We start from the raw sequence: 26,576 nt of genomic DNA, 5'->3' as shown, positions 1-26,576 counted from the left end.
CTCTAAGAACTTCCCATTTGAATCAATAAGGATTGCAGTTGTGGGTGACCATCTGGGTGGAGCAGACTGGGAGGCTGGTATTCTGACCTGGGCTGGAGCAGACTGGGAGGCTGGTATTCTGACATGGGCTGGAGCAGACTGGGAGGCTGGTATTCTGACCTGGGCTGGAGCAGACTGGGAGGCTGGTATTCTGACCTGGGCTGGAGCACACTGGGAGGCTGGTATTCTGACCTGTGCTAGAGCAAACTGGGAGGCTGGTATTCTGACCTCTGCTGGAGCAGACTGGGAGGTTGGTATTCTGACCTGGGCTGGAGCACAATGTGTTGGAGCAGACTGAGAGGCTGGTTGGCTGACCTTTGCTGGAGCAGACTGGGAGGCTGGTATTCTGACCTGGGCTGGAGCAGACTGGGAGGCTGGTATTCTGACCTGGGCTGGAGCAGACTGGGAGACTGGTATTCTGACCTGGGCTGGAGCAGACTGGGAGACTGGTATTCTGACCTGTGCTGGAGCAGACTGGGAGGCTGGTATTCTGACCTGGGCTGGAGCAGACTGGGAGGCTGGTTTTCTGACCTGGGCTGGATCAGACTGGGAGGCTGGTGTTCTGACCTGGGCTGGAGCAGACTGTGCTGGAGCAGACTGGGAGACTGGTATTCTGACCTGGGCTGGAGCAGACTGGGAAACTGGTATTCTGACCTGTGCTGGAGCAGACTGGGAGATTGGTATTTTGACCTGGGCTGGAGCACACTGTGTTGGAGCAGACTGAGAGGCTGGTTGACTGACCTGGGCTGGAGCAGACTGAGAGGCTGGTTGGCTGACCTGGGCTGGAGCGCACTGTGCTGGAGCAGACTGGGAGACTGGTATTCTGACCTGTGCTGGAGCAGACTGGGAGACTGGTATTCTGACCTGGGCTGGAGCACACTGTGCTGGAGCAGACTGGGAGACTGGTATTCTTACCTGTGCTGGAGCAGACTGGGAGACTGGTATTCTGACCTGGGCTGGAGCAGACTGGGAGACTGGTATTCTGACCTGGGCTGGAGCAGACTGGTAGGCTGGTGCAGTGTCATCAGGCTGTGTGGTGGAGGCCATCCTGTTCTCGGGTTCTGCTTGTGTTATGCCAACCACCAGGTCATTATAACCACCAGGTCATTATTACCACCAGGTCATTATTACCACCAGGTCATTAGAACCACCAGGTCATTATAACCACCAGGTCATTATAACCACCAGGTCATTATTACCACCAGGTCATTATTACCACCAGGTCATTATAACCACCAGGTCATTAGAACCACCAGGTCATTAGAACCACCAGGTCATTAGAACCACCAGGTCATTAGAACCACCAGGTCAGGGAGAAAAGACTCACTCTGACATCTGTCGAGTTGAAATATCTGCTCTCCAGGTGTAGACCCAGGGGGCCCGTTTAGAACCTTTTTAGGACATTTCGAGATGACAGATGTTTGTGTTTGGTCTATTAATGTACCTGTGAGTTGAAATTTGTATCATTTTTGTATTTTTGACAAAATTAGACTCCTTTTAAAGTGTCATTTTTTCGCTCAGGTAGGGTATCAGCCTGATCTATTTAAAAACACTTTTTCCACATTTCAAGATAGCAGTGTGTTCAGTTTGATCATTTCAAAGACAGCTGCATCTTCATTTTATTAATAATATTAAAATTTTTTTTTTTTTTTCCATTTTCATCATAAAAATTCCCTCGGCTGTTAACTTCTTGAGAATACAGGGGGTGCTGTTTCGCATTAGCATAATTGCCTCTACAGACTAAACTGCCTCTTATTCAATTATTGCTGTTACTATATGCATATAACCATATAGCATTGGATAGAAAACAAGCTATGGTTTCTAAAACCGTTCCAATTGAGTCTCTGAGTCAAACACAGGTCATTTCACAGCACTTTCCCTGAGCCAGAAAAAGATTGCAAGATGTGTATGCTCGCTTCAAAGCTCTGCCTATATATGGTCACGCGACCTATGACCCGAATGACACTTCCTTCTTCTTCCTCTGGGTGTCTGGAAGACGTCAGAGGAGAAATTTTTTGTTTATCTTGTACTGACGTGAAATAAGACCTATTTCTTTAGCGTGACCGACAACTTCCGGTTTCCTGAGATGCGCGTTTAGAGAAGCCATTGACTTTTGTTATGCTGACGTTACGGATGAAAACTATCTCCGTGTCGAAGTTTGTTTGATACATGTGACCATATCACCGTAATGTATGTTTTTTCAATATAGTTTAATCAGATTATTAGAATTTTTTCGGGAGTTTTGCCGTGTTCCGTTCTTTGAGTTTTTTAACTTTGGACATGGACCGTGCCAGTCGACCAGTACCCAGGCTAAATGAAGAGGGGAAGTTGCCATTGTGAATGGATTGAACGACTCATCAGGACTAAGGACACCTTGATCAACATTCTGATGAAAGACCAGCAATAGTAAGACCCAATTTACGATGTTATTTCATATATCTGTCGTGCATGTGAACTGGTCGGGCGCGTCCAGCTGGTTTTGGCTGGCCTGGTTATGCTAATTAGCTAGTTATGCTAATTTCGCTATAAAACATTTAAAAAATCTGAAATATTGTTTGGATTCACCAGATGTTGGGCTTTCAATGTCTGTACGCTGTGTATTTTTTCTGAAATGTTTTAAGACAAGTAATTAGTTATATAACGTTGGTCTCTGTAATTGTTCTAGCTGCATCAGCACTATATCAGATTGCAGCTGCAATGTAGAACTGTGATTTATACCTGAAAAATGCACATTTAAAAAAAAAAAACTATGCTATACCATAAATATGTTATCAGACTGTCATGTTATGAATTTGTTTGTTAGTTAGTGGCTATCAATATCTTAGTTTAGCCGAATTGGTGATAGCACCTGATGGAGTAAGAAACTGTTGGAGTAAGAAAATGGTGTCATTTTGCTAACGTGTTTAGCTAATAGATTTACATATTGTGTCTTCCCTGTAAAACATTTAAAAAATCTGAAATGGTGGTTTTATTCACAAGATCTGTGTCTTTCATTGGGTGTCTTGGACTTGTGATTTAATGATATTTAGATGCTACTATTTAATTGTGACGCTATGCTAGCGATGCTAATCAGTGTGGGGGGTGTGGGGGGTGCTCCCGGATCCGGGTTAGGTACTCTGTAGAGGTTAAGAATTAAATTGTCTATCAATCCCTGTCCACCCTATATTTTTTAGTCACGTTTATGAGTATTTATGTATAAGAGTAGATCACTGTCTAAGTGGCGCAAGGACTTTTTCTTTACCAGCTTGTCTACATTTCACATTGTCTAACCATGATTTTGGTGGCTAAATATAAACATTTTCGATCAAACTGTATATGCATGTTGTAATGTGATGTTACAGGAGTGTCATCGGAAGAATTCTGAGAAGGTTAGTGAAAAAATTAATATCTTTTGGCGATGTTGACTTTTATCGCTCACTTTGGCTAGAATCAATGCTGGGCTGCTAATTGCTATGTGCTAAGCTAATATAACGATTTATTGTGTTTTCGCTGTAAGACACTTAGAAAATCTGAAATATTGTCTGTATTCACAGGATCTGTGTCTTTCGATTCGTGTATGCTGTGTATTTTTACGAAATGTTTGATGATTAGTAGTTAGGTAAACACGTTGCTCATTGTAATTATTCTAGTCCATTTGTGATGGTGGGTGCAATTGTAAACTATGCCATCTACCTGAAATATGCACTTTTTTCTAACAAAACCTATCCCATACCATAAATATGTTATCAGACTGTCATCTAATGAGTTTTTTTGTTGGTTAGGGGCATAAATATCTTAGTTTAGCCGAATTGGTGATGGCTACTGGTGTTGGTGGACAAATAAAAGATGGTGGATTATGCTAATGTGTTTTTAGGTAATAGATGTACATCTTTACATATTGTGTCTTCCCTGTAAAACATTTTAAAAATCGGAAATGTTGACTGGATTCACAAGATCTGTGTCTTTCATTAGCTGTATTGGACTTTAATGTGTGAAAGTTAAATATTTAAAAAAAATATTTTTTTTGAATTTCGCGGCACTGGTTTTTCAGTGGGGGGGGGGGGGGGTGTGCCGCTAGCGCCACGCTGATCCTAGACAGGTTAACCATTTGTACATTGTTACAACACTGTATATATATATAATATGACATTTGTAATGTCTTTATTGTTTTGAAACTTCTGCATGTGTAATGTTTACTGTTCATTTTTATTGTTTATTTCACTGCTGTATATTATCTACCTCACTTGCTTTGGCAATGTAAACACATGTTTCCCATGCCAATAAAGCCCCTTGAATTGAATTTAATTTAATTGAGAGAGAGAGAAAGAGAGAGAGAGAGTATCTATTTCATAAAGTTATCCAAAAGAGATAGGGAGAGACTTTACATTCTAATAGCAGAGAAAGAGAGAGAGCGAGAATGTGAGAGAGATAGAGTGAGAGAGAGAGAGAGATAGAGAGAGAGAGAGAGACAGACAGACAGACAGACAGACAGCCAGCTCTGGGTCCGTCTTGTTGTCACTGTGGCTGCGCTCAGACCGAGTGAGCTACGGTCAAGCGGGGCATCTCGTTGAACTCGGCACGGCCTGGAGATAATAGCAATGCCATTGCAGGCTTTGTGTGTCTTTAAGCACCGCACTTTTTCACTCCATCCCTGCTGTGTGTGTGTGTGAGAGCTTTTCTTTGACATCTGTTGGGAGAAATGACTGATTTACAGTTCACGAGGGTTGTCTAATCACATATATGAAGTTTTGAAAAGTTCTGACCTTTTACCCCTTCAAAACAGCATCAATGACACCATCTTAAGGCACTTCTGGTTGTCACAGTAAACACATATCTTGAATGGAGTATGCTGTTACAGAATCCTGAGTTTTAAGTCTGTATATTAAAAATTGACTGATCTACACAGGTTTGAATGCAGTGATTGTCACAAATTCCAGGCTATGTAAATCAAAACTTCATTCCTTCATGAGTGAGGGTCAATTTCACCTGCACGATTCATCAGTTTACGTTTTTGTACAAAAGGTCTTATAGAAATGTGTAAAACTATGCTTGACAGTTTATGACAAATAGTTAAACAATTTTGCATGTAATGGCTTATGCAAGGAACTAATGCCTAGATGTTTTGAGGGGTAAGACTATTCAACAGAGAACCATCTACTATATTTTGATCAACATGACGTGAGCAATTGATAATGTGGAAAAAAGCTGACACTTGTACATTATCAATTGCAACTTGTTCAAAGGAATAAGAAATTGCTTTAATGATGTGCACAAGTGACTAGATGATTTGGAATTCGTACAAGTCGTATCAAGAATTGCACTTTTGATCTAAGAAATGCACCAAAGCGACTGAGGAAAACTGTAATCACTTTCCCAGTGGAATACAACCTAACAGACAAGAAGCCATCCTTTACAAAACAGTATGAATACAAACAATGGCAGGGCTGATTGGTGATGGGGAGGGTATGGGCCATTAACAAAGCCATCACCTACAGAGAGATGAACCTGGAGAAGAGTCCCCTAAGCAAGCTGGTCATTGTGCTCTGTTCACAAACATAAACACACCCCACAGAGCCCCTGGACAACAGCACAATTAGACCCAACCAAATCATGAGAAAACAAAAAGATAATTACTTGACACATTGGAAAGATTTAACAAAAAAACAGAGAAAACTAGAATGCTATTTGGCCCTAAACAGAGAGTACACAGTGGCAGAATACCTGACCACTCTCCCAGTCTGCTCCAGCACAGGTCAGAATACTAGTCTCCCAGTCTGCTCCAGCCCAGGTCAGAATACCAGTCTCCCAGTCTGCTCCAGCACAGGTCAGAATACCAGCCTCCCAGTCTGCTCCAGCACAGGTCAGAATACCAGTCTCCCAGTCTGCTCCAGCCCAGGTCAGAATACCAGCCTCCCAGTCTGCTCCAGCCCAGGTCAGAATACCAGCCTCCCAGTCTGCTCAGCCCAGGTCAGAATACCAGTCTCCCAGTCTGCTCCAGCCCATGTCAGAATACCAGCCTCCCAGTCTGCTCCAGCAAAGGTCAGAATACCAGCCTCCCAGTGTGCTCCAGCCCAGGTCAGAATACCAGCCTCCCAGTCTGCTCCAGCCCAGGTCAGAATACCAGTCTCCCAGTCTGCTCCAGCCCAGGTCAGAATACCAGTCTCCCAGTCTGCTCCTGCCCAGGTCAGAATACCAGTATCCCAGTGTGCTCCAGCCCAGGTCAGCCAACCAGCCTCTCAGTCTGCTCCAACACAGTGTGCTCCAGCCCAGGTCAGAATACCAGTCTCCCAGTCTGCTCCAGCACAGGTCAGAATACCAGTCTCCCAGTCTGCTCCAACACAGTGTGCTCCAGCCCAGGTCAGAATACCAGTCTCCCAGTCTGCTCCAGCACAGTGTGCTCCAGCCCAGGTCAGAATACCAGCCTCTCAGTCTGCTCCAGCCCAGGTCAGAATACCAGTCTCCCAGTCTGCTCCAGCACAGGTCAGAATACCAGTCTCCCAGTCTGCTCCAGCACAGTGTGCTCCAGCCCAGGTCAGAATACCAGCCTCCCAGTCTGCTCCAGCCCAGGTCAGAATACCAGCCTCCCAGTCTGCTCCAGCACAGGTCAACTTACCAGCCTCTCAGTCTGCTCCAGCACAGTGTGCTCCAGCCCATGTCAGAATACCAGCCTCCCAGTCTGCTCCAGCCCAGATCAGAATACCAGCCTCCCAGTCTGCTCCACCCAGATAGTCACCCACAACTGCAATCCTTATTGATTCAAATGGGAAGTTCTTAGGGAGGGAGAGGGAGTGAAAAGGTAGAGTGGCGGAGAGAGGGAGTGAAAAGGGAGAGAGGCGGAGAGAGGGAGTGAAAAGGGAGAGAGGCGGAGAGAGGGGAGTGAAAAGGGAGAGAGGGGAGTGAAAAGGGAGAGAGGGGAGTGAAAAGGGAGAGAGGCGGAGTGAAAAGGGAGAGAGAGGGAGTGAAAAGGGAGAGAGAGGGAGTGAAAAGGGAGAGAGGCGGAGAGAGGGAGTGAAAAGGGAGAGAGGCGGAGAGAGGGAGTGAAAAGGGAGAGAGGCGGAGAGAGGGAGTGAAAAGGGAGAGAGGTGGAGAGAGGGAGTGAAAAGGGAGAGAGGGGAGTGAAAAGGGAGAGAGGCGGAGAAAGGGCAGAATACCTGACCACTGTGACTGACCCAAACTTAAGGAAAGCTTTGACTATGTACAGACTCAGTGAGCATAAAGGTCAAATGTGTGATTTCATGTACTGGTACATACAAGAAAACCAGGTTTTAAAGTTCTGTTCAATAGCCATCCCATCATTACAAAACATTTGAAAGGCTAAGTCTATCATCTCCTGAGAAGTGGTAACTATTCACATGAACTTTTCAAAGAGGTTTGGTGCCCCCTGGTGGCTGAACCCGAGATCAATGAGAGATCTTGTCAGAAACAATGACACAGTCCCACTTCTCAGCTATCTTTATTTACATCAAACTAAACTAACTGCTATCTTGAAATGTTGAAAAAGTGTTTTAAAATTGCTCAGGCTGATACCCTACCTGAGTGAAAAACTGGCACTTTAAAGGAGTCTAATTTTGTCAAAAATGCAAAAATGATACAAATTTCAACTCACAGGTACATTAATAGACCAAACACAAACATCTGTCATCTCGAAATGTCCTAAAAGGTTTCTAAACGGGCCCCCTGGGTCTACACCTGGAGAGCAGATGGGCACATCTGCACCAGAGCTGAAATTTCAACTGGAGAGCAGATACTTCAACTCGACAGAGGTCAGAGTGAGTCTTTTCTCCCTGACCTGGTGGTTCTAATGACCTGGTGGTTCTAATGACCTGGTGGTAATAATGACCTGGTGGTTATAATGACCTGGTGGTTATAATGACCTGGTGGTTCTAATGACCTGGTGGTTCTAATGACCTGGTGGTTCTAATGACCTGGTGGTTCTAATGACCTGGTGCTTCTAATGACCTGGTGGTAATAATGACCTGGTGGTTGGTATAACACAAGCAGAACCCGAGAACAGGATGGCCTCCACCACACAGCCTGATGACACTGCACCAGCCTACCAGTCTGCTCCAGCCCAGGTCAGAATACCAGTCTCCCAGTCTCCTCCAGCCCAGGTCAGAATACCAGTCTCCCAGTCTGCTCCAACACAGTGTGCTCCAGCCCAGGCCAGAATACCAGCCTCCTAGTCTGCTCCAGCACAGGTCAGAATACCAGCCTCCCAGTCTGCTCCAGCACAGGTCAGAATACCAGCCTCCCATCTGCTCCAACACAGTGTGCTCCAGCCCAGGTCAGAATACCAGTCTCCCAGTCTGCTCCAGCACAGGTCAGAATACCAGCCTCCCAGTCTGCTCCAGCACAGTGTGCTCCAGCCCAGGTCAGAATACCAGCCTCTCAGTCTGCTCCAACACAGTGCGCTCCAGCCCAGGTCAGAATACCAGTCTCCCAGTCTGCTCCAGCACAGGTCAGAATACCAGTCTCCCAGTCTGCTCCAGCACAGTGTGCTCCAGCCCAGGTCAGAATACCAGCCTCTCAGTCTGCTCCAGCCCAGGTCAGAATACCAGCCTCTCAGTCTGCTCCAGCACAGTGTGCTCCAGCCCAGGTCAGAATACCAGCCTCTCAGTCTGCTCCAGCCCAGGTCAGAATACCAGCCTCTCAGTCTGCTCCAGCCCAGGTCAGCCAACCAGCCTATCAGTCTGCTCCAACACAGTGTGCTCCAGCCCAGGTCAGAATACCAGCCTCCCAGTCTGCTCCAGCCCAGGTCAGAATACCAGCCTCCCAGTCTGCTCCAGCCCAGGCCAGAATAACATTCTCTCAGTCTGCTCCAGCCCAGGTCAGCCAACCAGCCTCTCAGTCTGCTCCAGCCGAGGTCAGAATACCAGCCTCCCAGTCTGCTCCAGCCCAGGTCAGAATACCAGCCTCCCAGTCTGCTCCAGCCGAGGTCAGAATACCAGCCTCCCAGTCTGCTCCAGCACAGGTCAGAATACCAGCCTCTCAGTCTGCTCCAGCCCAGGTCAACTTACCAGCCTCTCAGTCTGCTCCAGCACAGTGTGCTCCAGCCCATGTCAGAATACCAGCCTCCCAGTCTGCTCCAGCCCAGGTCAGAATACCAGCCTCCCAGTCTGCTCCACCCAGAGAGTCACCCACAACTGCAATCCTTATTGATTCAAATGGGAAGTTCTTAGGGAGGGAGAGGGAGTGAAAAGGGAGAGAGGCGGAGAGGGGGAGGGAAAAGGGAGAGAGGCGGAGAGAGGGAGTGAAAAGGGAGAGAGGCGGAGAGAGGGAGTGAAAAGGGAGAGAGGCGGAGAGAGGGAGTGAAAAGGGAGAGAGGCGGAGAGAGGGAGTGAAAAGGGAGAGAGGCGGAGAGAGGGAGTGAAAAGGGAGAGAGGCGGAGAGAGGGAGTGAAAAGGGAGAGAGGTGGAGAGAGGGAGTGAAAAGGGAGAGAGGGAGTGAAAAGGGAGAGAGGCGGAGAGAGGGAGTGAAAAGGGAGAGAGGCGGAGAGAGGGAGTGAAAAGGGAGAGAGGCGGAGGGGAGTGAAAAGGGAGAGAGGCGGAGAGAGGGAGTGAAAAGGGAGAGAGGCGGAGAGAGGGTAGTGAAAAGGGAGAGAGGGAGTGAAAAGGGAGAGAGGCGGAGAGAGGGAGTGAAAAGGGAGAGAGGCGGAGAGAGGGAGTGAAAAGGGAGAGAGGCGGAGGGGAGTGAAAAGGGAGAGAGGCGGAGAGAGGGAGTGAAAAGGGAGAGAGGCGGAGAGAGGGGAGTGAAAAGGGAAAGAGGAGGCGAGAGGGCAGAATACCTGACCACTGTGACTGACCCAAACTTAAGGAAAGCTTTGACTATGTACAGACTCAGTGAGCATAAAGGTCAAATGTGTGATTTCATGAACTGGTACATACAAGAAAACCAGGTTTTAAAGTTCTGTTCAATAGCCATCCCATCATTACATAACATTTGAAAAGGCTAAGTCTATCATCTCCTGAGAAGTGGTAACTATTCACATGAACTTTTCAAAGAGGTTTGGTGCCCCCTGGTGGCTGAACCCGAGATCAATGAGAGATCTTGTCAGAAACAATGACACAGTCCCACTTCTCAGCTATCTTTATTTACATCAAACTAAACTAACTGCTATCTTGAATTGTTGAAAAAGTGTTTTTAAATAGCTCAGGCTGATACTCTACCTGAGCGACAGGACTGACCATCCATGATATCAACATTATAGTTAACCATGTTGAGGCTGTTGATTTACATTGTTTATAAACATTGGAGTAAAAAAAGCTTATTTTGGGTTCTGATGGGGTACAACAGTTGAACTAAGCTCATGAGGCATGTGTTATATTCTCCAAGAATCAATGGCTATAAATAAATCATTTAAAAGTCAAAATATGGATGTAGCAATTGCAGATTTCCCTTTTAACACCAAACATCAGTTCAACAACTGCAGAGTTTGTACCTCTGTATTTAAGACAGTACTTACCAGTGGTAATCACGGCCCGGTTTCTCAAAACCATCTTATGGCTAAGTTCATCTTTAGAACCACTGGATGCCTTAAATTGCGTTTGGGAAATCGGGCCCAGATATCCAGTTTCCTCCTCTTCTTCCGATGAGACCGTATTCTCCCCCTCCTCCGCTTTCACTTCAAAAACTGAATCCTCCTCATCTTTAACTGTAACACCCTCCTCCTCTTTCACTCTGAACGCCTCTTCTTTCACTGTAACGTCTTCCTCTTCTTTCACTGAACGTCTTTCTCTTCTTCTTTCAGGGTAACAGCCTCACCCTCTACTTGTTTTTGTATTGTAACATCCTTCTCTTCCTCCTCCTCTTTGATGAGAGCTTCTTTCTCCGTCCAACAGACCGTCTCTTCTTCAGCAGGAAGAGAGTAATTTAGTGAACTCATGGTCTGAGATGTTAGCTAGCTAGGCTAATGCTAACTTAACCAGCCCGCTAGCTGAATAATAACAACAGCACCGTAAATATGAAATTAAATAGGATAACTAACCAACTAGACGACAGACAATGGTTTAAAATACAGTGGCTAATATACACTAAAGCGTCTAAAGAGCTTTATTGGTTCGGCTATTTTGGCTAGCAAGCTACCGAGGTGGCGGACTAACTGTTGCTGCTGCTGAAAGAAGCGTTCCGTCCACTAGATTATACGTCACACCTACAGCATTGCGTTCCGTCCACTAGATTATACGTCACACTTACAGCATTGCCTTAAAATCGCACACCGCCATCAGCTGACTGGAGTGGGTAACGCTCAGTCTGAACCTCTGACTGCGATGGAGATGTGCGACTTTAAGACAATGACGCTAGTGTGACGTAAAATATATATTATAATGTTCAGACAAAAAGTTCGTGTAGGAAGCATGAGTTTTTACTCACCAGTGTAACAATACAGTGTGGCTAAAGACTTAGTAACCTGTTGTGTTCACGATCTGGTTCCCTATTAGCACAACCAGTTATGTTTTTGAATGATCACATATGTATTAATTTATTTCGGGATTCTGGGTAATCCACAGCAGATTTATGGAGAATTGCTGTGGGTGAGTTCAAAATGGAATAGTCCCGGGATAGAAATATATGAAGTTGACATTACATCATAAAATCCACCTTTTAAATCATACATTAGCAATTTATGTTTTAGGAACTACTGTTGTTGGTTTGGCGTCAAATAAGCCTCTCTTTATATGTTATTTGCCAAATCTCCGTTTTCCATGTGGGTTTTATGCTAAAGTTCCCTCTTTCAAGTTGGTATCTAACTGGAAAATGCATCTTCTTTAGGAGTGCTATTTTTACCCTGTCGACTACTGATCATTCATCCACACTGTGTGTCTCATCAATGCAGGTCATTTATGACAAATGTATAAAGTACATGTTTTATAAATTCATGAACACCAGCCAGTTTATTAGCCCGGTTTTGTTAGTTTAGGTGTATTATACTTCCTCGCCACCAGAGGGGGACATTCAGTCATTTTCCAGGTTAATTTGATATATTTTGATACTAAAATGGATGACAGTTTATTCTGATGATGTGAATATGAGACACATGGAAACAATTGATTCATTTATAATAGTAAATTAGGAATTAGTAGGAATTGTTAAATCCACTATACGATCACAATAACTTTGATAGACATTTCAATAGTTTTTTTGTTAGTATATTAAAGGGCAGATTAATGTAGAATTGCTGTGGGAGTGCTATTTATATCCCGTCACTACTGATCATTCATCCTTACTGTGTGTGTCCCATCATTGCAGCTTTGGAAATAAATGAACTATCCATCCATTGCTCCTTCCTGTGTTGACTCACTGACTTGAGAGACCAGGAAGGTCACAATAGCTCGATAGGTTGATATCTAGCTCAAGCTTCCCCTCATGCTTTTCATGAACTGTGTGGTTGTGTTATCTAGTGGGAACCCGTTAGCACGGTGGGCTCTGGTGCCTTCTTGCCGTGGGCTCAAAATGACAGAGGAAATCAACCTGCTTGTTCCTTTATGTTTTGTCAACTTTTCGTTGGGGATGTTATGTTTGATACCGGAGGTACGAGGCCTTGAAAGCATTAAACTTCAAAGCAGTGTGATGATGCCTTTATCACTTTATCAGCAGCACGTCATCAATGACGTCTGAAGATTCGTTTCGTCGAACAACCACCTGATTGGTTTGGTTTGGTTCGACACTGCTGGCGACTGCCAACTGACTGCTCTACAAATCACCTTACATCATAAATAACTACTCATTATTATTGAAGCAGTGAGTCACTTTATCAGCATTGATCAATGACTTCTGAAGGTTAATTTTCTCCCATCATTCTGTTTGTCTCTGATCTTTTGATCTGCAAACACGTTTAGGTTTTGTTAGTTTGGTTCTAAATGGTCTCGGTGCTGGTTGGCTACGCTGGTTAGGCTAATAGCTAGTTAGCTAAATAGCTAACGTTAGCTGGTTGGCTACGCTGGTTAGGCTAATAGCTAGTTGGCTAAATAGCTAACGTTAGCTGGTTGGCTACGCTGGTTAGGCTAATAGCTAGTTGGCTAAATAGCTAACGTTAGCTGGTTGGCTACGCTGGTTAGGCTAATAGCTAGTTGGCTAAATAGCTAACGTTAGCTGGTTGGCTACGCTGGTTAGGCTAATAGCTAGTTGGCTAAATAGCTAACGTTAGCTGGCAGGCTAAGTTAACTGCATATAGCTAATGTTAGCTTGCTGGCGTAGATAACTGCATATAGCTAATGTTAGCTGGCTGGCTAAGATAACTGCGTAAAGCTAACGTTAGCTGGCTGGCTAAGATAACTGCATATGGCTAACGTTAGCTGGTTAAGATAACTGCCTATAGCTAATGTTAGCTGGCTGGCGTAGATAACTGCATATAGCTAACGTTATCTGGCTGGCTAAGATAACTGCATATGGCTAACGTTAGCTGGCTAAGATAACTGCATATAGCTAATGTTAGCTGGCTGGCTAAGATAACTGCATATAGCTAACATTAGCTGGCTGGCTAAGATAACTGCATATAGCTAACGTTAGCTGGCTGGCTAAGATAACTGCATATAGCTTATGTTAGCTGGCTGGCTAAGATAACTGCATATAGCTAACATTCATTTGATATTTGGTTAGATGGCGTTATGTATTTACAAAACTGTGGTTTACTTTAATCAGTCAAGTCATGAGTGTTATACATTTATACATTTTAAGTTATTTCTGTTGTAGTATACATCATAGGGAATAGAGTTTGAAAACAGCAGGTCTTTATATTATTATAAAATTGTATCATTTTTTTTTTTATATCATCTTCCCATTAATAACCTCAATGACAATTAACTTGTGGGCGGTGGTGGTGATGACGTCCTATTCGATGACGTCGTCCATCGGGATTTCCCAAAAAAGAAGACGCTCTGGATTGATCACTGGCGTCAGATGTGAAGGAGGAGGTTGATCATCAGGAGTCAGATGTGAAGGAGGAGGTTGATCATCAGGAGTCAGATGTGAAGGAGGAGGTTGATCATCAGGAGTCAGATGTGAAGGAGGAGGTTGATCATCAGGAGTCAGATGTGAAGGAGGAGGTTGATCATCAGGAGTCAGATGTGAAGGAGGAGGTTGATCATCAGGAGTCAGACGTGAAGGAGGAGGTTGATCATCAGGAGTCAGATGTGAAGGAGGAGGTTGATCATCAGGAGTCAGATGTGAAGGAGGAGGTTGATCATCAGTGAACCTCTAGGATTGTGGCTGGGCTGGCGTTTCCACTTCCAGCTTGGTCATATATTTGGATACATTGAATGTTGATACTGTGAATCTATGTTATATATTTGTACCTCCTGTTTCATGAAGTGATGTCACTAAGTACTGCCCCTATATATACAATGCATTCTGAAAGCATTCAGACCCCTTCACTTTTTCCACATTTTGTTACGTTACAGCCTTATTCTAAAATTGATTCAATCATTTTTTCCCCCCATCAATCTACACAATAACCAATAATGACATCACAATACCCCATAATGAAATCACAATACCCCACAATGACAAAGCAAAAACAGGTAAATAAATGAAAAAATTAGATTTTCTTTAAAAAACAAGGACATTTCTAAGTGACCCCAAACTTTTGAATGGTAGTGTACATCTACATGATGTATTGTTACACCATGTAGGAGCAGTATAGACCTAGTCTGTTCATTATATACATCTACATGATGTATTGTTACACCATGTAGGAGCAGTATAGACCTAGTCTGTTCATTATATACATCTACATGATGTATTGTTACACCATGTAGGAGCAGTATAGACCTAGTCTGTTCATTATATACATCTACATGATGTATTGTTACACCATGTAGGAGCAGTATAGACCTAGTCTGTTCATTATATACATCTACATGATGTATTGTTACACCATGTAGGAGCAGTATAGACCTAGTCTGTTCATTATATACATCTACATGATGTATTGTTACACCATGTAGGAGCAGTATAGACCTAGTCTGTTCATTATATACATCTACATGATGTATTGTTACACCATGTAGGAGCAGTATAGACCTAGTCTGTTCATTATATACATCTACATGATGTATTGTTACACCATGTAGGAGCAGTATAGACCTAGTCTGTTCATTATATACATCTACATGATGTATTGTTACACCATGTAGGAGCAGTATGGACCTACAGTAGCTAGCTGCTAATATTTAGATTTAGTTTGACTTAATGTAACTGCCTTAAATGTGCTGTAGTAAACAATTTTTATTCGCACTAATCAATCAACACATTCCTGTCTTTGTATGTCTCAATATAATAGTATTATTTAATTAAATCCATTTAAAATAATCTTTGTCTGAAAATAAAATATGATCCTCAACTGCGTTTCCCCTCCAGTCAGCAGACGGCGATGTGCGTCTTTCAGGCGACGCTGCCAGCGTGACGTATAATCTAGTGGACGGTTCTTCATAAACAGCTCGTCAACCACCTCCGGTAGCTTGCTAGCCAACATAGCCGAAAGATTCAAGCTATTTATACGCTTTCGGTGTATATTAGCTACTGTGTTTTCGACACACTTAGGTCGTATCTACTTGTTAACCTATTTAATTAATATTACGTTATTTTGTATTAGTCAGCTATAGTAGCTGGCTGGTTAAGTTAGCACTAGCCTAGTCGCTAATGATAGCTAGCTAGCTAACATCCCCGAACATGAGCTCCCTAAACTACTCCCCTCTTGTTAAAGAAGAGGAGGTCTGCTGGACGGAGAAAGAAGCTCTGGGGCTGAACATTGTCGTGAAAGAGGAGAAGGAAGAAGAGGATGTCACAGTAAAACAAGAAGTAGAGGGTGAGGCTGTTACGGTGAAAGAAGAAGAGAAAGACGTTTCAGTGAAAGAGGAAGACGCGTTCAGAGTGAAAGAGGAGGATGTAGTTTTTGGTGTGAAAGAGGAGGGGGAGATTACTGTCACATTGGAGGAAGAAGAGTACCGTCTCTGCAGTCGTTGAACCAATATGCAGTAAAGGGGTTCTACACTTTAATGTTGTTCTGTAGGAATGGCTGAAGCTTCACTGTAACGTGTAGAACATCAAGAGTGGACCATCAACAAAACGTTAACAATTCATCAAATGCATCCAATGACAATGCCTGAAATACTGTAGTCCTCAATATCTCCTATTAGATTAGCCCAATATGTCGTCTTAAAGGGGCAATCAGCAGTTGTTACATCCATTTTGGGACTTATACATTAATGATATATACCCATTGTTTCTTGAAGAATTCACTTATAAATGCCTCATGAGCTTAGTTCAACTGTTGTACCCCATCAGAACCCAAACTATGAGCTTTTTTTACTCCAATGTTTATAAGTAAATGTAAACAAACTCTGTATATCCGGAAACCATGATTAATTGATTTATTTGAGTCTCAAGCATTTCTAAAACATTTTAACATTTTCATTTAATTCTTAAAAAAAAATCTAATTTCGAATAAGTAACGTAACAAAATGTGTAAAAAGGGAAGCGGCCTGAACTTAATGAATGCACTAGGGCCCCAACTAAAAACAATCTTGGGTCAACCAAGAGTCTTTTCTTTCTACCAACCAATTGGTAGAAATGTTATGTGTATTTTTCCATATATAGACACACCCCATGTGTTTTAATTAAATCAACTATATGTACTGAACTGGTCTGATGCTTTAAGCACGCTGTTTGATTAAATAATTAACACACACAAATGACTCGGGAGCCAGAGATCAAGATAGCCTAACCATCAGAAAAAAACTCTTCCTCCTCCCGCTGCTGCTGGCCTTTGTGAATTCTGACGTTATGCTCCTATAGTTTCTGTCAAACTCCAAGCAGGCTGTCATGTGTTTTTTACTGAGGAGTGGCTTCCGTCTGGCCACTCTACCATAAAGGCCTGATTGTTGGAGTGCTGCAGAGATGGTTGTCCTTCTGAAAAGTTCTCCCATCTCCACAGAGGAACTCTGGAGTGCTGTCAGAGTGACCATCAGGTTTTTGGTCACCTCCCTGACCAAGGCCCTTCTCCCCCAATCGCCCGGTTTGGCCAGGTGACTAGGAAGAGTATTACATTTTAAAATGATGGAGGCCGCTGTGTTCTTGGGGACCTTCAATGGTGCAGAATTTTTTTGGTACCCTTCCCCAGATCTGTGCCTCGACATAATCCTGTCTTGGAGCTCTACGGACAATTCCTTCGACCTCATTGCTTGTTTTTTTCTCTGACATGCACTGTCAACTGTGGGACCTTATATAGACAGGTGTGTGTCTTTCCAAATCATATCCAATCAATTGAATTTACCACAGGTGGACTCTGAACAAGTTGTAGATACATCTCAAGGATGATTAATGGAAACAAGATGCACCTGAAAGCAATTTCGAGTCTCATAGCAAAGGGTCTGAATACTTATGTAAATAAGTTATTTCTGTTTATTATCTGTTGTCATTCTGGGCTATTGATGACACCCCTCTGAAACAAGATAGCCTAACCATCAGAAAAACTTCTTCTTTAGCCTACTCCTCCCGCTGCTGCTGGCCTTCGTAAATTCTGATGTTATGCTCCTATAGTTTCTGGTAATAGGCTACACCAGCAGTCGTTATGCTCCTATAGTTTCTGGTAATAGGCTACACCAGCAGTCGTTATGGTCCTATAGTTTCTGGTAATAGGCTACACCAGCAGTCGTTATGCTCCTATAGTTTCTGGTAATAGGCTACACCAGCAGTCGTTATGCTCCTATAGTTTCTGGTAATAGGCTACACCAGCAGTCGTTATGCTCCTATAGTCTCTGGTAATAGGCTACACCAGCAGTCGTTATGCTCCTATAGTTTCTGGTAATAGGCTACACCAGCAGTCGTTATGCTCCTATAGTTTCTGGTAATAGGCTACACCAGCAGTCGTTATGCTCCTTTAGTTTCTGGTAATAGATTACACTAGCAGTCGTTATACTCCTATAGTTTCTGGTAATGGGCTACACCAGCAGTCGTTATGCTCCTATAGTTTCTGGTAATAGGCTACACCAGCAGTCGTTATGCTCCTATAGTTTCTGGTAATAGGCTACACCTGCAGTCGTTATGCTCCTATAGTTTCTGGTAATAGATTACACCAGCAGTCGTTATGCTCCTATAGTTTCTGGTAATAGGCTACACCAGCAGTCGTTATGCTCCTATAGTTTCTGGTAATAGGCTACACCAGCAGTCGTTATGCTCCTATAGTTTCTGGTAATTGGCTACACCAGCAGTTATTATGCTCCTATAATTTCTGGTAATAGACCACACCAGCAGTCGTTATGGTCCTATAGTTTCTGGTAATAGGTTACACCTGCAGTCGTTATGCTCCTATAGTTTCTGGTAATAGACTACACCAGCAGTCAGCAACTTTTTCCATTTCTTGCCAATTTCTCTGACCATTTCTACTAATCTGGTGCCAGTTAGGATTTTCATATTCACATTTTACTGGAACAGTTTCATTTAATTTATAATAGTAATAATAATTATAATAGTCTTTATCTCAACATCATTATCTGTGATTAATCTACATTCTATCTAAATGAAAATTATACAAATCTAAAAGTAACTTTTATTGCCATTGCCAACTATGTAAAAATAGCCTACATGAAACCAACAAACAAAAACATTTGCAGCCTGCAGGTAGAAAATATCCTGATTAAAAATAAATATCCTATAAATCACATTGCCTGCACATGGCCTGTCAACAACGAACTTGAAACATTCTATCAACTATAAACTGGGTCCTCTGAAACTTGCAACATTGTATAAAATATTCTGGGCCCTCAGTTTCCCGCGCCAGTGAGTTCTGGACAGACACAGCTGTCGTCTATTTGTGCAAAGGATAAGAAGTAATCAGGTATTTTATAACATTTCCACTGGATCAGAGCATTACATTTTTTCCTTTAATGCTGAGTGGTTATCGAAAGGGCGAGAGCTGGAAATAATTTACAAATACTTTGAGCAACTATTGTCATTCGTAATGGATTCTAATAAGACTTTCTTTACCTGCTGTTTGAGGTGAGGAAAAATTAGTTGGAGAAGCTCCACAACTCATTAGTGGTGCAGCGTTAAGACAATCAGAAATACTATCAGACATCCCCAAATAGCCACATTTATAGGCCTACATTTGTGCTCAGGCCAGGTAGACTAGTCCTACTTCTATATGTGTAATCGGGTAGACTAGTCCTACCTCTATATGTGTAATCAGGTGTGTGTCCTTACTCAACATTGACAGGAGTGTTTCAAACGAAAGAATGAATAAATTGACAAAACTGACGCATCTTGCAGGGTCGTTTAATTTAGTATCCGTTTGGGTCGGCATGGGAAATTAATCTATTTCTCCATAGTATGTTGTACCGAAGTTGACCAACTGAAAGGGAGTGTAACTTTGACTATAATTACTGTTTCCTGAAGGAGGGAAACGAGGTACAACACCTGATTGGCCCCACCCCTTCCTGGGTCGGTGAAGAGCGGTATTAAATTGAAGGAATAAATCCAAGCCTCACGCTCATCACCTGTGGAAGACAGGGATTCCAGGAAGGCGTGGATTTGATAGTATGTTGTTCCTAGTTTCCCTCCTTCAGGGAACAGTAGTTATAGTCATAACATGTGGATTTAATAGTATGTTGTACCTAGTTTCCCTCCTTCAGGGAACAGTAGTTATAGTCATATCTTGTGGATTTAATAGTATGTTGTACCTAGTTTCCCTCCTTCAGGGAACAGTAGTTATAGTCATATCTTGTGGATTTAATAGTATGTTGTACCTAGTTTCCCTCCTTCAGGGAACAGTAGTTATAGTCATAACGTGTGGATTTAATAGTATGTTGTACCTAGTTTCCCTCCTTCAGGGAACAGTAGTTATAGTCATAACCTGTGGATTTAATAGTATGTTGTTCCTAGTTTCCCTCCTTCAGGGAACAGTAGTTATAGTCATAACATGTGGATTTAATAGTATGTTGTACCTAGTTTCCCTCCTTCAGGGAACAGTAGTTATAGTCATAAAGTTACGCTTGTCATATGATGAACTTCAACTTAAATACTGGATCTTGCAGTGGGACAGTTTTTTGTATTCAGATCTCTGAAATGCTCTCTAACTACGTCACATTTAGTGTCTCCTTATGTTACGCTAGGAAAACAGTTTTCAATCATTTCAGAGTTTGCTAAATCCAATGGTTCTAACCGAAAGTCCCCTTAACTTTATTGACAACACCCAAATGGATACTGTCATCAATGTGGTTCTTCAATAATTACACATAATTCTTAATACTGAAACTGTTTAGTTAATCACATGTTCAACTATCATCAGCTAATCCAGGAAATAATTTTCTGAAGGACAGTCACATGACAAAGAGATAGGGAGAGATAGGGAGAGACTTTACATTCTAATCGTAGAGAGAGAGAGAGAGAGAGAGAGAGAGAGAGAGAGAGAGAGAGAGAGAGAGAGAGAGAGAGAGAGAGAGAGAGAGAGAGAGAGAGAGAGAGAGAGAGAGAGAGAGAGAGAGAGAGAGAGAGAGAGAGAGAGAGAGAGAGAGAGAGAGAGAGAGAGAGAGAGAGAGAGAGAGAGAGAGAGAGAGAGAGAAGCCCCTTGAATTGAATAAAGCCCCTTGAATTGAATTGAGAGAGAGAATCTATTTCCTAAAGTTATCCAAAAGAGAGAGAGAGGGAGAGACTTTACATTCAAATCGTAGAGAGAGAGAGAGAATGTGAGAGAGATACAGACAGACAGACAGACAGACAGACAGACAGACAGACAGAGACCGACCGACAGACAGACAGACAGAGAGACAGACAGACAGACAGACAGAGACAGACAGACAGACAGAGACAGACAGACAGACAGACAGAGACAGACAGAGAGACAGAGACAGACAGACAGAGACAGACAGAGACAGACAGACAGACAGACAGACAGACAGACAGACAGACAGCTCTGGGTCCGTCTTGTTGTCACTGTGGCTGCGCTCAGACCGAGTGAGCTACGGTCAAGCGGGGCATCTCGTTGAACTCGGCACGGCCTGGAGATAATAGTAATGCCATTGCAGGCTTTGTGTGTCTTTAAGCACCGTACTTTTTCACTCCATCCCTGCTGTGTGTGTGTGTGAGAGCTTTTCTTTGACATCTGTTGGGAGAAATTACTGATTTACAGTTCACGAGGGTTGTCTAATCACATATATGAAGTTTTGAAAAGTTCTGACCTTTTACCCCTTCAAAACAGCATCTATGACACCATCTTAAGGCACTTCTGGTTGTCACAGTAAACACATATCTTGAATGGAGTATGCTGTTACAGAATCCTGATTTTTAAGTCTGTATATTAAAAATTGACTGATCTACACAGGTTTGAATGCAGTGATTGTCACAATTGCAGGCTATGTAAATCAAAACTTCATTCCTTCATGAGTGAGGGTCAATTTCACCTGCACGATTCATCAGTTTACGTTTTTGTACAAAAGGTCTTATAGAAATGTGTAAAACTATGCTTGACAGTTTATGACAAATAGTTAAACAATTTTGCATGTAATGGCTTATGCAAGGAACTAATGCCTAAATGTTTTGAGGGGTAAGACTATTCAACAGAGAACCATCTACTATATTTTGATCAACATGACGTGAGCAATTGATAATGTGGAAAAAAGCTGACACTTGTACATTATCAATTGCAATTTGTTCAAAGGAATAAGAAATTGCTTTAATGATGTGCACAAGTGACTAGATGATTTGGAATTTGTACAAGTCGTATCAAGAATTGCACTTTTGATCTAAGAAATGCACCAAAGCGACTGAGGAAAACTGTAATCACTTTCCCAGTGGAATACAACCTAACAGACAAGAAGCCATTCTTTACAAAACAGTATGAATACAAACAATGGCAGGGCTGATTGGTGATGGGGAGGGTATGGGGCATTAAGTGAGCTAGATCCTTTGATTGCCTTTGGGAGCCTGTCAGATATGGTCAAAATATCTGTAAGATAATTTGTGATACAAACATATTCTATTTGGAGATGTTTTTTTACCATTCAGGGATCTCATTCCCTTTTGTACTTTAACCATTTGCACATTGTTACAACACTGTATATATATATAATATGACATTTGTAATGTCTTTATTGTTTTGAAACTTCTGCATGTGTAATGTTTACTGTTCATTTTTATTGTTTATTTCACTGTTGTATATTATCTACCTCACTCGCTTAGGTAATGTAAACACATGTTTCCCATGCCAATAAAGCCCCTTGAATTGAATTGAATTGAATTGAGAGAGAGAGAGAGAGAGAGAGAGAGAGAGAGAGAGAGAAGCCCCTTGAATTGAATAAAGCCCCTTGAATTGAATTGAATTGAGAGAGAGAATCTATTTCCTAAAGTTATCCAAAAGAGAGAGAGAGATAGGGAGAGACTTTACATTCTAATCGTAGAGAAAGAGAGAGAGAGAGAGAATGTGAGAGAGATACAGACAGACAGACAGACAGACAGACAGAGACACAGACAGACAGACACAGACAGAGACAGACAGACAGACAGACAGACAGACAGACAGACAGACAGACAGACAGACAGACAGACAGAGACACAGACAGAGACACAGACAGAGACCGACTGACACAGAGACAGACAGACAGACAGACAGACAGAGACAGACAGAGACAGACAGAGACAGACAGAGACAGACAGAGACAGACAGAGACAGACAGACAGACAGAGACAGACAGAGACAGACAGAGACAGACAGACAGACAGACAGACAGACAGACAGACAGATAGACAGATAGAGACAGACAGAGACAGACAGACAGACAGACAGACAGACAGACAGACAGACAGACAGACAGCTCTGGGTCCGTCTTGTTGTCACTGTGGCTGCGCTCAGACCGAGTGAGCTACGGTCAAGCGGGGCATCTCGTTGAACTCGGCACGGCTTGGAGATAATAGTAATGCCATTGCAGGCTTTGTGTGTCTTTAAGCACCGTACCTTTTCACTCCATCCCTGCTGTGTGTGTGTGTGAGAGCTTTTCTTTGACATCTGTTGGGAGAAATGACTGATTTACAGTTCACGAGGGTTGTCTAATCACATATATGAAGTTTTGAAAAGTTCTGACTTTTTACCCCTTCAAAACAGCATCTATGACACCATCTTAAGGCACTTCTGGTTGTCACAGTAAACACATATCTTGAATGGAGTATGCTGTTACAGAATCCTGAGTTTTAACCTGTCTAGGATCAGCGTGGCGCTAGCGGCACTCCCCCCCCCCCCCCCCCCCACTGAAAAACCAGTGCCGCGAAATTCAAAAAAAATATTATTTTAAAATATTTAACTTTCACACATTAAAGTCCAATACAGCTAATGAAAGACACAGATCTTATGAATCCAGTCAACATTTCCGATTTTTAAAATGTTTTACAGGGAAGACACAATATGTAAAGATGTACATCTATTACCTAAAAACACATTAGCATATTCCACCATCTTTTATTTGTCCACCAACACCAGTAGCCATCACCAATTCGGCTAAACTAAGATATTTATAGCCCCTAACCAACAAAAAAACTCATTAGATGACAGTCTGACAACATATTTATGGTATGGGATAGGTTTTGTTAGAAAAAAGTGCATATTTCAGGTATATGGCATAGTTTACAATTGCACCCACCATCACAAATGGACTAGAATAATTACAATGAGCAACGTGTTTACCTAACTACTAATCATCAAACATTTCGTAAAAATACACAGCATACACGAATCGAAAGACACAGATCCTGTGAATACAGACAATATTTCAGATTTTCTAAGTGTCTTACAGCGAAAACACAATAAATCGTTATATTAGCTTAGCACATAGCAATTAGCAGCCCAGCATTGATTCTAGCCAAAGTGAGCGATAAAAGTCAACATCGCCAAAAGATATTAATTTTTTCACTAACCTTCTCAGAATTCTTCCGATGACACTCCTGTAACATCACATTACAACATGCATATACAGTTTGATCGAAAATGTTTATATTTAGCCACCAAAATCATGGTTAGACAATGTGAAATGTAGACAAGCTGGTAAAGAAAACGTCCTTGCGCCACTTAGACAGTGATCTACTCTTATACATAAATACTCATAAACGTGACTAAAAAATATAGGGTGGACAGGGATTGATAGACAATTTAATTCTTAATACAATTGCGTTATTACATTTTTTTATTTATCCTTACTTTTCAATACAGTTTGCGCCAAGCGAAGCTACGTCAAAAAACATGGCGTCCTAAGCCACTAAAATGTTTCGACAGAAACACGATTTATCATAATAAAAATGTCCTACCTTGAGCTGTTCTTCCATCAGTATCTTGGGCAAAGGATCCTTTCTTGGGAGAAATCGTCTTTTGGTGGAAAGCTGTCCTCTTGCCATGTGGAAATGTCAACTACGTTCGGGATGAACTGAAAAGCGTGTCCAACTTTTCACATCGTTGCAAAAATAAATGTCCCAAAATCGCACTAAACGGATATAAATTGCTATAAAACGCTTTAAATTAACTACTTTGTGATGTTTGTAACTCCTATAACGAGTGAAAAGATGACCGGAGAAATATAACAGGCTAAACTAATGCTTGGAACAGGAGAGGGTCGGTGTCTTCCACGCGCGTTACGCAGCAAGAAAAGACTTGCTAGCTAAAGGTTTTTTTCATTTGTAGGGCCTGTGAACGAGCAATCGAGCCCGTTGGAATCGTCATCACGTAAAGGCATCCAGGGGAAGACGTAAGAAGTGTCCGTATAGTCATAGCAACGACAGAGCCCTTTTAAATGACTTCAGAAAAGTGGCCAACGTTTCTCAAATCTGACTCCATGTCAGGGAAATTGCTGTAGAATGGGCTCTGTTCCACTTAGAGACAAAATTTCAACTCCTATAGAAACTATAGACTGTTTTCTATCCAATAATAATAATAATATGCATATTGTACGATCAAGGATTTTGTGGGAAGCCGTTTAAAAAATTAGCCACATTAGCATAAATAGTCTAAACAGCGCCCCCATCCCCAACAGGTTAAGTCTGTATATTAAAAATTGACTGATCTACACAGGTTTGAATGCAGTGATTGTCACAATTGCAGGCTATGTAAATCAAAACTTCATTCCTTCATGAGTGAGGGTCAATTTCACCTGCACGATTCATCAGTTTACGTTTTTGTACAAAAGGTCTTATAGAAATGTGTAAAACTATGCTTGACAGTTTATGACAAATAGTTAAACAATTTTGCATGTAATGGCTTATGCAAGGAACTAATGCCTAAATGTTTTGAGGGGTAAGACTATTCAACGGAGAACCATCTACTATATTTTGATCAACATGACGTGAGCAATTGATAATGTGGAAAAAAGCTGACACTTGTACATTATCAATTGCAATTTGTTCAAAGGAATAAGAAATTGCTTTAATGATGTGCACAAGTGACTAGATGATTTGGAATTTGTACAAGTCGTATCAAGAATTGCACTTTTGATCTAAGAAATGCACCAAAGCGACTGAGGAAAACTGTAATCACTTTCCCAGTGGAATACAACCTAACAGACAAGAAGCCATTCTTTACAAAACAGTATGAATACAAACAATGGCAGGGCTGATTGGTGATGGGGAGGGTATGGGGCATTAAGTGAGCTAGATCCTTTGATTGCCTTTGGGAGCCTGTCAGATATGGTCAAAATATCTGTAAGATATATCTGTAAGATAATTTGTGATACAAACATATTCTATTTGGAGATGCTTTTTTTACCATTCAGGGATCTCATTCCCTTTTGTACTTTAACCTGTTGGGGATGGGGGCGCTGTTTAGACTATTTATGCTAATGTGGCTAATTTTTTAAACGGCTTCCCACAAAATCCTTGATCGTACAATATGCATATTATTATTATTATTGGATAGAAAACAGTCTATAGTTTCTATAGGAGTTGAAATTTTGTCTCTAAGTGGAACAGAGCCCATTCTACAGCAATTTCCCTGACATGGAGTCAGATTTGAGAAACGTTGGCCACTTTTCTGAAGTCATTTAAACGGGCACTGTCGTTGCTATGACTATACGGACACTTCTTACGTCTTCCCCTGGATGCCTTTACGTGATGACGATTCCAACGGGCTCGATTGCTCGTTCACAGGCCCTACAAATGAAAAAAACCTTTAGCTAGCAAGTCTTTTCTTGCTGCGTAACGCGCGTGGAAGACACCGACCCTCTCCTGTTCCAAGCGTTAGTTTAGCCTGTTATATTTCTCCGGTCATCTTTTCACTCGTTATAGGAGTTACAAACATCACAAAGTAGTTAATTTAAAGCGTTTTATAGCAATTTATATCCGTTTAGTGCGATTTTGGGACATTTATTTTTGCAACGATGTGAAAAGTTGGTCACGCTTTTCAGTTCATCCCGAACGTAGTTGACATTTCCACATGGCAAGAGGACAGCTTTCCACCAAAAGACGATTTCTCCCAAGAAAGGATCCTTTGCCCAAGATACTGATGGAAGAACAGCTCAAGGTAGGACATTTTTATTATGATAAATCGTGTTTCTGTCGAAACATTTTAGTGGCTTAGGACGCCATGTTTTTTGACG

General features: G+C 42.3%; 2 protein-coding genes across 2 annotated transcripts in view; both read right to left on the bottom strand.

Moving 5' to 3' along the window:
- The window catches only part of LOC129844857 (gastrula zinc finger protein XlCGF17.1-like), a 31,398-nt gene extending 20,661 nt beyond the window's left edge, over positions 1-10,737 (bottom strand). Inside the window, exon 1 of the mRNA XM_055913015.1 lies at positions 10,481-10,737. Coding sequence (XP_055768990.1) covers positions 10,481-10,514 — 34 coding nt within the window. The 5' untranslated portion in view covers positions 10,515-10,737. The remainder of the gene's footprint in view (positions 1-10,480) is intronic.
- LOC129844855 (zinc finger protein 664-like) overlaps positions 1-26,576 on the bottom strand; it is a 168,618-nt gene that overhangs the window by 38,225 nt on the left and 103,817 nt on the right. The window lies entirely within an intron of this gene.

This window comes from Salvelinus fontinalis, unplaced genomic scaffold, assembly GCF_029448725.1.
Source record: "Salvelinus fontinalis isolate EN_2023a unplaced genomic scaffold, ASM2944872v1 scaffold_0241, whole genome shotgun sequence".
Classification (NCBI taxonomy): Eukaryota; Metazoa; Chordata; class Actinopteri; order Salmoniformes; family Salmonidae; genus Salvelinus; species Salvelinus fontinalis.
This window is presented reverse-complemented; position numbering and strand designations above follow the sequence as displayed.